General features: G+C 36.4%; 1 protein-coding gene across 2 annotated transcripts in view; it reads left to right on the plus strand.

The window, feature by feature from the left end:
• The window catches only part of LOC150106015 (uncharacterized), a 387593-nt gene that overhangs the window by 175043 nt on the left and 197680 nt on the right, over positions 1 to 14870 (plus strand). For both annotated transcript variants that reach the window (XM_090393743.1, XM_090393744.1), the window contains exon 10: positions 4037 to 4195. In XM_090393743.1, coding sequence (XP_090249869.1) covers positions 4037 to 4195 — 159 coding nt within the window. The remainder of the gene's footprint in view (positions 1 to 4036; positions 4196 to 14870) is intronic.

The raw sequence follows: 14870 nt of genomic DNA on the forward strand, positions 1-14870 counted from the left end.
TGTCATTGGCTAAGAACTTGGCGTGGTCAGAAGGAGATTTTGTAAAATTTGCATAAAGAAAAATGCGTGGAACGTGGAAAAATTGCAAAGTGGCCAGAACTAGAGACCGAAGTTTTGAAATGGGTGCAAGAAAATCGGCAAAATGGCATTGCCATTTCAACAAAAATGATTCGTACACATGCAGTCAAAGTAGCCTGTGAGCATAACATTGAAGATTTTAAAGGTGGTGCGGCATGGTGTTTTCATGAAACGCAGTGGATTTTGTATGCGTACAAAAACAAAAATCAGTCAAAAAATGCCAAAAGAATATGAAGACAAAATTATTTCTATATTATAAGAAATTAATGATGATAGAGAAGAGTCAAATGACAGTGACATGGATTTTGCAGGTTTCTGAAAGGTCAGTTTACTATTAAAAATTACCTATTATTTTATCCATTTTTTTTTTTTTAAATCATACTTTAAAGTTTAGGTTTTTTCCAGAAAATTGTATTAAATTTCTTGGGTGCATCTTATACACCGGAAAATACGGTGTATAGACTATTGCAGAATTTCAGTGCAAATATATCATTTGGATTAGATGTAATATGAATTATGGAATGTGAGAGTTATTATGAAAATTTGCGCTAGGCCATTTATCTTAAACCTCAGCTCTGGTAAAGTGTTGCAGGTAGAGGTGAATCGCAGGTATAGTAGTTGCAGGTAGAGGGCAAAATAATTCCATTGCATAAAGGAGGCTCCAAGACAAGGGCAATATCAAAGCTGGACAGAAACAAAATTCAAGAATGAGTAGATAAGAGAATATCATGTGTTATGGGGGACATCATAAGTTTGTGAAGGTTAAGTCATGGCAATTGACTCACTTTTTTTGTAAAAGTGATGTTTGAGTTGAATAATGGGAAAGGCTAATTGATGATACTGCTGGATTTTGTGATGATGTTTGATAGGATACTAAATGGAACTCTCTTATAAAAATTGATACAAAGGATGATGGATATGAATCTGGTGATGCAGATGACTGATGGACAAATACCAAAAAGTAGTACATGGGGGAGCAGAATCCAGTAAAAGATAGGTAGCTAATAGGATACAGTAGTGTCCCACTATCTCTGTGTATGGACAAGTACTACTTAATTTATATATGAGGTTGGTCTGAAAAGTTCTTGCCTTAACAATGAAAAAACTAATTTATAATTTCAAAATTATTTTTGTTTTTCAACATAATCTTCCTTAAGACTAATACATTTATTCCAGCGATGCTCCAGTGCCGTTATCCCATCCCTGTAGTGGTTCTCAGTAAGATCTGCAAAATACCCCTCTACAGCTGCAATGACATCTTGATTTGAAGAAAAACACTGACTACCAAGGAAGAGTTTTAGTTTTGGGAAGAGATAGAAGCCAGAGGGAGCCAAATGTGGGGTGTAAGGTGAATGTTCCAACAATTCATAGTGCAGTTCCCTTAATTTTCCCATTGCCAAAACACCTTTGTGGGCAGGTGCATTGTCCTGATGAAAGATGATTTTTTTCTTCTGCAAAATTTTCTTCTTCTCATGAATTTTTTCGTTTAGGTTAAAAGATCGGAATAACATTCCCCAGTTATTGTTTTACTATTTTCAAGATAATTAGTAAACAAAATGCCTTTAGCATCCCCCCCCCCCAAAAAAAAAATGCCATGACCTTTCCTGCTGATGGAACCAACTTTGTCTTCTTTGGTGCTGAACAACCAGCTTCTGTCCACTGTTTTGACTGCCATTTGGATTCTGGTGTGCAAAGGTGAATCCACATTTCATCCATAATAATAAATCGACGCACAAAATTAGTTTTAGTCTTGTTAAAACGCTCCAAGCACTGAACACAGATCTTCATGCGAGTGCATTTTTGATCTGCTGTGAGCAAGCTTGGCACCCATCTTGCACAACGCTTTTTTTCATTTGCTATTCTTCATGCAAAATATATCCTACACATTCTTTTGAAATGCCTATAGCCTCAGTAATTTTATGCATTTTGACTCGCCAGTCATCCAATACCATATCGTGCACTTGATCAATGATTTCTATCGTTACACTTTTTGGACGTTCTTCACATGGATCGTCTTCAAGGCTGGTACGGGCACATTTAAACTCAGCAGCCTATTTCTTAATTGTTAAAAAGGAGAAGAGTGCCCATAAACTTTTATTAACTTCGAATGAATTTCTTTTGCCGTTAAACCTTCTTTTACAAAGAATTTTATAACTGCACAATACTCAATTTTATTTATTTCAAGGGATACAGACAACACTTTTGTTTCAGACAGCTGTATAAAGCATACTACTTGACAGAATGACTTGTAATTTCACATGTACCAACTTAGAAAAAAGTAAATAAATCTTGCCGATAGTGTTGCCATTTATGGTCAAGGCTGAGAACATTTCAGATCACCCTCGTATAAATGATATTGGAAATAATGTGAAGAGAAATGTTGAGTTATTTGCTGATGATAATCAGGGCAATGTAGAGAGCCTGCAGAAGGATTTAAATAGTTTGTGATAGTATGGTCGAAATATAATGAATGCCAGTTTAATTTAGAAAAGTGTAGCGTTGTGCATTTTAGGAAAGAAAAATTGCATATTGTTTTACAATAATGGAACTGCACACTCCAAGACATTGAGTTAACTAGGTGTTTGGTGGTATTCGTAGATATGAAGTTGAAGTTCAGATGGCATATTGCCAAAGTTTCCAGGGTAGTTAATAGGATTATTTAGTTATTGAGGAACACACTAACTTGCATATATATATGGAAATTGCCATTCTCCTTTGTAAGGCGTTGATCCAGAAACATCTTGATTACTGTGCACCTGTCTATTCATCCTGGTTTCTTGAGAATGAGGAACTGGTTGAGAGGGAAATCCTCTCTAACAGTTCCTTATTCCCTGGAAATTGAATAAGAATATAGTTTGCAAAGATGTAATGACTACATTTTGTTTTCATAGAATAGTTCATGTGTGGATCTCTGCATACAAGATATATGGAAATTGCCATTCTCCTTTGTAAGGCGTTGATCCAGAAACATCTTGATTACTGTGCACCTGTCTATTCATCCTGGTTTCTTGAGAATGAGGAACTGGTTGAGAGGGAAACCCTCTCTAACAGTTCCTTATTCCCTGGAAATTGAATAAGAATATAGTTTGCAAAGATGTAATGACTACATTTTGTTTTCATAGAATAGTTCGTGTGTGGATCTCTGCATACAAGATATTTGTGGGGATTTTTGGAAACTAAAGCTTTTCAGAAAAAAAACTAAATTGACATTTATAATTAAATTCTCAGCTTTCATTATAATTTATATTTGCTCATATTATTTATAAAATGAATGCATTTAAATTTCAATTATCAGTGCTATTTATGCAATCGGCCGCTTACCTTCATCATGCAATATATTTGAATCTTTAGCAACAGTGCTGCTGTAATTAAATTAAAACAAGCAGTTTCATTATTGTTTGCCTTTTATCATTTTGGAATCATAAGATTGCCATGATTTACAAAAACAGAAAATGGGTATGACGTACCAAGAATCTCCTATTTGCTATTGCTACTTCCATCTCAAGAGCAATTTCCTTGTGTGCATTGGCATCTACCCAAATAGCATCATCTTTACTTCCATCCAGGAAATTAGAGATGCTGGTTTTTAAAAAACTCTTTGTAATTATTTGAGGCAAAGTCATGTCCCAAGCTCTCAAACAACATGTACTATCTATTTCTCAAAGTTTTAAACTTTTTTCTTGTGCGAGGTATATGCGAAACTTTGTAATTTCTTTTTTTATAAAGTAAAGTCAGGGGTGCAAGATATATGTGAGGGCGGGATATATTCAAGTAAATACGGTAAGTGCTTTATTGATGAATGCACTCACAACAATCTAGGGGCATCCCATGATGAATCTTTGTACTTCATGGAGATTCCCATGTAGTAATAATAATAATAATATTTTCTGTTTATGATTAATTGTTGCATTTTCTTAATATTTTTTTTATTTTTATTATTATTATTTTTTAATAACAGGAGCATGAACAGAGTTGTGAAATGGTATTAGTTCAATGTTCAAATTGCAATATTGAGATTTCTCGTAATCATCTGAATGAACACTTAACCCTGAATTGTCCTGAGATAAGTGTAAAATGTCCATATTGTGCACTTCTTTTTCAAAAGACAGATATTGAGGTAAGTTGAAGAAAATATGGTCAAGTTTTTTTGTTTGTTTAATATAAAGGTTGTTAGTATTTGAATATATACACATGTTGAACTTTAATATGTTTATAAAATCTTCAGCTGAATATTTCAAACTGAATAAAAATTATCATTGCGTTAAATGTAATGATTTGAATACATATGAGTTTCCTGATCACTTGAACTACCTTCCAATAATTCCTTAAGCTTTCCAATCTAGTAAAATTGTCTTGACTGCTAAGTATATTCATAGGAGTCTCTTCTTCATCTTGTTTTCCAAATATTTGGGCATGGATAAGACTTTATTCCATCATGCAAACATTTATTACTCCCATAGGAGTAGTAGATTCAGTTACATGAATTTGAGTCATTGAAAATGATATTTCATATAATTCGAGTAACTGTAAATATACAGTTACTCAAATTCAGTTACATGAATTTGAGTCATTAAAAATGATATTTCATATAATTGTCTGATATATATATATATATATATATATATATTGTTGAAGGAATAAAATGAGGATTGTGATTGGGAAGGTCAAGAGCAGTGAGGTTTATTATTCTTCTTAAAGGCAAGAAGAGTGACAAGCATTGTAAAAAATACCAAATGAGATTATGAGTGGAAATTAGCCAAGAAGGTTAAAAGAAATCCAAAAAAGTTGTTGCAGAATGCTAAGATAAGATGATAAGGAGGTAACAGAAGCAAATTAAATGATTGAAGAAATTTTTTTTTTCATTTAGTTAGACAGTACATTATATTAGACAAGAAATTATGCTCTTGTTTTAATCCTTTATCCGAGCATAAATAAACAAAAGTTCATGCATAAAGTATCTTCATGACTAGGTTTATTGTATGTAAAGGCTGGTTGACTTCACATCATTTGCCTCATTATTATTATTATTACATAACTCCTCCAGGGAGTCCAAAGACTCATCGTGGGAGGGCATCCATTCTACCTTTCTGTCTCTCTACCACTCAATCCACCAACTACAACGAATTGCAACTACCATCATCTACACCAATGCCATCTACTGCCCATCATCACCACCACCACTAGTATTTTCACAGACAATCACAAAGATCCATACCCATGGCAGGATTCAAACCTGCAGCCTTTTGGCTGGAGAGCAGATACACTGGCCACGTGGCCAACTAGGCTGTGCATTATCCCATAATGCATCACAGACACATCCATGTTCTTTGCATTTTGCAAAAGAAAGGCAATTGATATGAAGTTAACAACCTATACACAGTAGAGGTTGTTAGTAGTCTAGTCATGAAGACACTGATTATGCAAACTTTTGACTTATGCTTATGTGAAGGATTAAAACAAGGAGCCAGAGTATTTTGATAATATAGTAATAGACCATTTTACTATTTGTCAATGGAAAATAGTTAACTTTTGCATTGATTTAACTTTCAGTATCTCCATAAGTCTAACTCACACTGATGAGACCCTATTAAAAGTTGAAATAGGTCTCATCCATAATGCATAGCAATATACACATAAAAAAACTAGATGTGCTTTGAATTCTGGGTTAGAGAAGTAATTGATGCGAAGCCAACAGCCTCTTATATAAAAGTAGCCTAGTCAAGATATTTTACATTCAAACTTTTGTTAGCCTACAACTGAGTAAAGAAGTAAAAGAAGAATATAATTACTTGTCTAGTATATGGTAAGGAAATAGTTGAACTCTTGAATAATCACTCTGCAAACATCTAATGGAGATACTTGCAGTTCTCATTTTGACAGTGACTGATGTAATAATATTAATTATTATTATTATCATCATCCAACCTCCATGAAGTCAGAGACTCATCATGGGAGGTATATATACACTATTACACATAATGCTCATCCAACAGTGCCTTAAACTGATTCAATGTGTCTACATTCACAATACACTCAGCAATGCATCCCACTCTCCATTCAAAGAACCTACTCCTCACTCCTCTGCTCACCCCCTCCTACAGTTTCCAGCAATGGCCTCTTGTTCTACACCATTCTGTTACATCCGATTCTATGAAAAATCCCTTCCATGTCAACTTGATAACAACTCCTGACTAGCTTATATGTCTCAATCATGTCTCCCCCCCCTTCCTCCTATTCAGAAGGTTTTGCAACTAACATTCTTTCAATCTGTTCTTGTACTCCACATTTCAAAGACCACTGGCTTCCTTTATGAATCTTCTGTGGACCCTTTCCAACTTATCCTCATCACCATGAACCCTGCAACCAAATCTGTGCACAGTAATCCATATGATGTGTGATCAAGGTCTCATACAATGGCATCATAACCTCTATTTTTGCATGTCAGGGTCCTCTGCATCGTTGCCATTATCCAATGTGACGTCTTCTGAACTTGTGCAATGTGGCCCCTGAATTTCAGGTCCTTGTCCACCATCACTCCTAGATCTCTCATCTCCTCTACTTCCTTTAAAGTTTCCCCATCATAATAGTGGAAGATAAATTTGAGATGCTTAGGATATTGCAGAACCTTAACATGAATGGGGGTTAGATGTGATGTATTTTGATTGGAAATTGGCAGTTCCTTGACCAAAGTGTTTGATTTCAGCCTCAGCTCTAGTAGGATGTGGAGTGAATGGGATAGGTCTTGCATCAGTAATTTATGCACTTTTCATAATAAAGTGATACTTGATTAGATAAAAGAAATGATTACATGATGATGACGATGCAGGATTTTGCAAAGCCATTAGACAGGATATCACATTGAATTATTATATTAATTGGGGAAAATCAGAATGAATATTAAGTTTGTTATGGATGTCCTTTGTTTGGAAAGACCTGTGTTCAAATCTTATCTAGGATCAAATAACCTTTATTAGGACTTTGCAACTGATTGTGAATTAGCTGGTCCCATATGGAGGTGGCAGAGTTTTTCCTTTCGGAAAACTTAGGTTTATCTTCCTCCACAGCAAACAACCTGGCCAGAACAATGCATGCAATGTACAACCTTAGCATACAATGCAGATAGGATTAACACCCTATCATAAGCAATATCAGGTTTATAAGAGGCCAAGTTATTTGACAATAACAGACCATTGAGCATAATATAAAACAAAGATGATGATGCAGGCAGCTGCTGGACATACCTCAAAGAGTTAGATACAATAGATTATGGTAGTTCAGTGCAGGAGAGTTCCATGTCAGAGTACCATGCAATACTCTGACATCCCCAGGGCTACAAGATCATCTACAACCAGTGCCTTAAACATTGATCTTCATACTATCCTTCAATGGGATGTAGACAACCTTGTCATGTTCAATACCACCAAAACACAGTCTTGCTTTTTCTCTCACAAAAGAGATCTCAGCTGCCCTATCCTTACCCTCAGTAACACAAATCACCAGCATGGGTGGATCCCAAATCCACCCATGCTTAGAATATTGCTCACATGTTTATCGTGGAGCACCTTAAACTTTCCTTAAAATCTTTGATGCTGTCCAGAGACAAGCAATTAGGCACATTGATGATCCTTCTCTTACAGATTCACTTCAACCTCTGTCTCACAGAACAGTGTTTCAGCACTGAATGATAGTTGCCACTGGAGTGAACTGACAACTGAATAATACTAGGATGCAAATAACATTCTGTTGTCAATTCACTCCAGTGAATTGACAACTGTCATTCATGTCAACTATCATTTATTCACTTCCATTTGCACCTATTAATACAACAGCAGCTTCCCAGCATCCCTATACTGTGTAACTGCAAACACACTGAATCTGCTTCTCCTGTTCCTCTTTTATTTTGTTAACCTCTGTCCTATGGAACAGGCTTCTTCATAAATATTATTATTATTATTACGTGACACCTCCAAGAAGTCCAAGGACTCATTGAGGGAGGACACCTACTCTACAACTCTCCATCTCCTCCATCTCAAATCCACCACCACTAATATTTTCACAGACAATTGCAAACATCCATGCCCATGGCAGTATTCAAGCCCACAGCCTATTGGCTGGAGGTGGATACACTCAAAAAAAAAAAAAAAACATCAATAAACTTTTTTCTCAATCCTCATCTGAACCCAACACATGGCACTGATGTGTTTGTAGGTCTCTTGATCTCTTGTATATAGGATCAATAAAAATAAAATAAAATAAAAGGAGAAGACAGTGGACAAGCAGTGTGCCACAGGACTCTGTAATTTGGTTGCTACTATTCGGTTTGTACATCTAATATACAAAATTAGTTAAGGGGAAATATCTGTTTACTGATGATCCTTGGTATAAATAATAAAATAATAATTATTTTTTATATATTTTTAATTTAATCTTTCCATACAAAAATATATACAGAGATTTTGTAGGAGAAGGTTGAAATATACTGGCAGTATAGGAAATTTAACAGCATAAGAAGTATAGTATACGAAGTCATAATTTTATGCACCTTGGGATCAAAATAACTGTGTAGTACATGATGGAGTTGGACTGCAGGAAATTGGTGAGGCTATGGATTTGTAGGTCATTGGAGACATGGAGTTGAACTTTAGAAGGCATATGTAAAATTGGCCAAAAGTACTAATCAGATTACCTGGACATAGAAAAGCATACACTGACAAACAGAAAGAAACATTCTCCCTTTATGAGGCTTAATGCCTTTACATCTGAACTGTTGTGCACAAATCTGGTTACCTGGGTCCCTTGGCAATGAGGAAGTGGTAAAGAGAATTCAGGATCAAGTCACCAAGATAATAACAGGTGGAATTCTTCTTATGAGAAGATAGATTGAAAGTTTATACAGTCTAATTGACATTACATAGTATAGTTGACAGAAAAGAGATATGATAGAAACATGTAAATTATTAAAGGGGTTTAAGAGGAGTTTCACAAAAAAATTTTTCAGTACATGAAGGGAAAGAACTGATTACTAATGGTGTGAAGACTAGATTTTTTATTTGGAGAGTGGTAGGTGGGTAGTGGAATTGATCCTGAGTCGTCTGTCAGTGAATGAATTTAAAGAGAAATATGATAAATATTGTCTGAATAATGTTTAGAATAGTAGTCCACAGTGAGTCTTTTGACTCTATGGAGATGCCCAAGAAAATAATAGTAATATTTGAGAAGAAATCAGATTCTTATTTTACCCAAACATGCACAAACGGGTCCCAAAGGGCTCAGTACTGGGACCTATGTTGTTTAACCTTTATATCAATGACATTGTCAGTGGATTGCAGGGGGATGTTCAGTTGTTTGCAGATGATGTGAAACTGGGAAGGGTTATTAGTAATAGTGCAGATGTGGTAGTCATGCAAGAGGATTTGAATAAGCTAGACAGATGGGCAAATGAATGGGGGTGTCAGTTTGATGCAGCAAAATGTAAGGTCTTGAGGTTTGGGACTCATCGATGGGACACTGCATAGGAGGAGATATACTGGGGGGAAGTGGGGAGAGACAAGAGATCTGTGGTTGATGATTGATAGAAACCTGAAATTCAAGGGACATATTGCAAAGGTGGTGAAGGTAACACAGAGGATTGCTGCAATAATGAGAAGGACGCTGACTTGCAGAGATAAAAGGGTTATCATTCTGTTGTATAACACCCTGATCAGACCACACTTTGACTATTGTTCTCAGATTTAGTCCCCAGAATTTGAAGGGATAAATTAACTGTGGAAAGGGTACAGAGGCGGATAACAAAGACAGGTTCAGGACTGTACAATGTTAGTTATGAGGATCGGCTGAGGGAATGTGGACTGCAGAGTTTGGTGGATAGAAGAAAGAGAGGTGATGTGATAATCATTTTGCCATGTAGTTTTTTTTCTTGCTTGCAGCATATTGAAAGAACTGTTAGGGATTCTCTTTTGCTAATATCTGTCAGTATTTGTCTTCTTGACAAAAAAAAAAAAAAATGTATGTGCATGCTTCCAAAGTGAACTACATAGTTTATTAATTTTTGTTGTGAACAGTTCGAAAATAATAAATTATAATCAGAAATATCTGTAATTGGAATTTCCTCTTCCAGGATTCTGCACTTCACTACACAACTTGCTAATATGTGGCTTACAGGGTTGACACTGGGGAGTTCCTTCGCTTGGTTGAACAGCAGGAAGGAATGATGACAAAGGGCCATCCCTGGAAGTTACAAAAGGAAACTGTGAGCAAGAGGGTGAGGAGTGGTTTCTTTGCATGGAGGGTGGTTGAACTGTGGAATGCATTGCCTGATAGAGTGGTGAGAGCGAGAATGGTCAATGAGTTTAAGGAGTGGTATGGTAGACTTTGTGTTTCCTGGGAGGGACCTCCCACGTTGAGTCTTGATAGACTTGTGTTTCCTAGGAAGGACCTCCCATGATGAGTCTTTTGACTCCTTGTAGGCTAAATAATAATAATGTTTTCATGACTAGGTCACTTGTATATAGAGGCCAACTTCATATCAAGTAGATGACTGACTCTCTCAGCCACATATTAGCAAGTTGTGTAGTGAAGTGCAGAATCCTGGAAGAGGAAATTCACTAATAGTGTGTTGTAGTGGTCTGTTTTGGGGCCACTGTTATTTAACTTATAAATTAATGATATTGGGATGAGTTTAACTGGAGATATGTAACTGTTTGCTGTTGAAGCAAAACTGGGGAGAGTGATGTGAAATCAAGCAGATGTTGTGGCCTTACAGGATGACTTGGATAGCTTATATGAATGGGTAAGTATGTGGAACTGCTCAGTTCAACATTGCAAAGTGTTCTGAAAATTGGTATGCAAAATATAAACTTGGTATGGGGAAATTTTAGAGGAGGTTGGGGAGACAAGAGACATGGAGTTGGTAGTGGACAAGGATCTGAAGTTAAGAGGTCACACTGCAGAAGTTGTTAAGTCATCACATCAGATTACGGCAACGATGTGGAGGACCTTATCATGCAGAAATAAGGAAATTATGGTTCTATTGCATAAGGCCTTGATCTTTCCTCATATGGATTATTGTGCATATATTTGGTTCCAAGGTTTTCATGGTGATGAGGATTTATTAGAAAGGTTTCAGAGAAGACTAACTCTGTACCTCGTGTTTGGGATATGAAGACAGATTGTGGAATGCAGTTTGCAAAGCCTTGTGAATAGGAGGAGAAGGGATATGACTGAGATGTTTCACTTGATAAGAGGTTGTTACGAGGTTAATGTGGAAGAAATTTTCATAGAACAGAAGAAGGGGATAGAATAAGGGGCCAATTCTGGAAACTATAAAGAACAGGTTCTCTATATTGAGAGTTGTTAAAACATTTTAAATTTGTTTTCATTATTTCACGGCCTCCTCAACAAAACTAACGGACCACAGTTGGGGAAACGCTGATCTACATCACCTCAGAAAGCAGATCTGCATACACAACAGGCCTGGTGAAGTATCACTGCAAAATGACTTCCTTATCTTTGCATGTCAATGTTCTTTTCAGTATTGCAATTAACTCAATTAACCTGTGAGTTGTACTTGCAGTCTTTGCTGTATTCCTTCCCCCTGAACCTCAACTTCCTGCTTACAAAAACTGCAAGATCCCCCTATCCTGATAATTTTCTTCTAGCATAATCCCTCCAGTATAATATGCCATGGATATATTATCACATTAACATCTATAACTTTGCATTACATTGAACTGATAAAGCCATTTTCACTTGCGTACTATTCCAGCCTGTACAAATCATTTTGCAAGTGCTGCATGCTGTTTGCATCCCTGATTACCCTGCCTGTTTTGCACCATCAGCAAACAGCTGTATATCTCCTGATGCCATTAATTTAAACATTGAATAACAGTGGATAGGAACTGGTCCCTAGGGTACACCAGTGGTCACCTGAAATCTGGAAAAAAAAAAACTATGTGGTTGGAGAGTGGGTACGTTAAACACTCAGCCAACTGTTTCTACTATTTTACCAGTAATTCCAATTACAGATATTTCTGATTATAATTTATTATTTTCGAACTGTTCACAACAAAAATTAATAAACTATGTAGTTCACTTTGGAAGCATGCACATACATTTTTTTTTTTTTTATTCTTTTGTCAAGAAGACAAATACTGACAGATATTAGCAAAAGAGAATCCCTAACAGTTCTTTCAATATGCTGCAAGCAAGAAAAAAAACTACATGGCAAAATGATTTTAAGGAATGACTATGGTAAGGAGGTCACTGAACCATTCGATATAGTGGAGTTACTGAGCGCACACTTTGCAAAAGTATATCATCCAGGTGGTGACATTGAAAAAATGAAGGAACCATTAGTTTATATGGGAATTGTGATGAATGAAGTGGAGGTGAATAGTCTATTACAGAACCTTAATGTGAATACATCTGTGGGATTGGATGGTATACCGGCATGGGTCTTGCGTGAAGCGGCTAAGGAATTATCAGTGCTCTTGACCATGTTGTTTAATCTGAGTCTCAGGTCTGGTTTAGTCCTGAAGGCATGGAAAGAGGGGAAAATAGTTTCACTGCATAAAGGAGGATCCAAGACTATGGTGGCAAATTACCGACCGATCAGCATATCAGGAGTCATTTTCAAGGTCTTGGAGAAAGAGTAGTCAATGGAAAAATACAGGAATGGATTGATGAAATGAGATACTGTACAGGGGACAGCATGGCTTTGTGAAGGGTAGATCATACCTCAGTAACTTGCTCAAGTTTTATAACAAGGTGACAGCAGAACTGGATAAGGGTAATGGGTTTACGGTGATACTGCTGGACCTGACAAAAGTGAAGTATTGTAGTTTACGGATTAGAATTCCAGGATACCACATGGAATTCTAATCCGTAAACTACAACATATGGGAATGGATATAGGGTTGGTGAGATGGATAGGTGGGTGGTTGATGGAGAGATATCAAAGAGTAGTTTATTCAGGAGTGGAGTCCAAAAGACGGCCTGTGACTAGTGGTGTGTCGCAGGATTCTGTTCTGGACCACTCCTGTTTAATCTGTTCATTAACAATATAGGGAAGGATCTAAGTGGAACAGTTCATTTGTTCGCTGATGATGCAAAGTTGGGTAGGGCGATAGTGAATGCAGAAGATGTCAAAGTCTTGCAGGATGACTTAGATAGATTGGAGTTCTGGGCTAAGGAGAATGGATGTCAATTTAATGTGACAAAGTGTAAGGTTATGCATTTTGGGGTGAAAAGATTAGCAGCAGTATACCACATTGGTGGAACTGTACTCCAAGAGATTGATGAGGCCAGGGACTTGAGAGTGTTGGTGGATAGGGAGATGAAGTTTAAGGTGCACATTGCAAAAGTAGCTAAAACAACTCACCAACTCACTTGGTTGTTGAAAAATACCTTGACGAGCAGAGACAAGCAAGTTATTATACCTCTGTACCGAGCCCTGATAAGACCTCATTTCGACTACTGTGCCCAGATTTGATCACCTCGGTTCCTTCTTGATGGGGAGGAGGTGGAAAGAATCCAGAGCCGAGTGACTAAGATGATAGCAGGTCTATGGAATGAACCATATGAGAACAGGTTGAAGATTTGTGGGTTGCAGAAACTAGTTGATAGGCGGAAAAAGGGGAGATATGATTGTGACATTCAAATTGCTAAAAGGATTATATAAGATTAATTCAGAGGATATTTTTGAGATCAGGACTGGTGGTGGGAGAACTAGGGGACACCTATGGAAGCTGGGCAAGAGTGTAGTTAGCAGAGCTGATAGAGTGGTAAATGAGTGGAATAAGCTGCCAAAGTCTGTTGTGGGTGCTACGACAGTGAGCGAGTTCAAGGCAAGGTATGATAGATACTGTGAGAATGTGAAATAGTTGTGTTGACATGGAGTTTAGGGCCTCACTCGATGAGTCTAAGGACTCCCTGGAGTAGCCCAAAATAATAATAATAATATATCAATTTAAAAATTTCTTTGTTTCATAAAATACTAGTGTAGTATTTTGTAAAATAAGGTGAAAATTAGTATTTCAGTTGTGTATAGGAATTTGCCTTAAGCTGATCGACATCATGAAAGCAGTTATGTAATTTAACATCATTATGCTTAATATAGTTATTCAGAAGTGCACATATAATCTTAAACTATCCTGTAAAACAATAAATAACAGCTTCGAAAAATCAGGGTAAGAACAAGAGGCCATCCCTGGCCACTACTGGAAACTATATAAGAAGGGTGAGGAGTAGGAGGACGACCTGTGTCTAGAATTATGAGTGGTTTGGATGCAATGCCTGGAAGTGTGGTGGGTGTGGAGACAGTGAATGCATTCAAGTCAAAGTATGATGAGCAGCATGTATGATGGAGGACCACCTGCAATGAATTTTTTGACTCCATAGAGGTCTGATAATATAAAATAATAATGAAAAATACATGGGTATGCTCTAATTGAAAGCACCTCATCTTCTGAATTAGTTCAGTGAAAAAAAAAAATTTAAATCACATTTAGATAAGTGTTGTAAACATGCAGAAAAATAGTGAAAGGTTACAAAAATAAATAAACATTCTCTAACCATCCTATCACAATTTTGTAAAAAAAATTAATATCCCATCTGCACAGCCTGTAGTATCTAAGTAGCATCTATAAAATAAACAAAAATAAAAAACTCACTAATCAGTAAAATTTTAAACAGAATAATATTATAAAAAAAAAGCTAAATAAAATCTAATTAAATTTTATTTATTTATTCTTATGGTAAAAAGAATACAATGCAGCTATAGGTCAATGTCTAAT

Source organism: Typopeltis vanoorti, chromosome 6 (genome assembly GCF_054136105.1).
Source record: "Typopeltis vanoorti isolate ZY-2024b chromosome 6, IOZ_Tvanoo_1.0, whole genome shotgun sequence".
Lineage (NCBI taxonomy): Eukaryota > Metazoa > Arthropoda > Arachnida > Uropygi > Thelyphonidae > Typopeltis > Typopeltis vanoorti.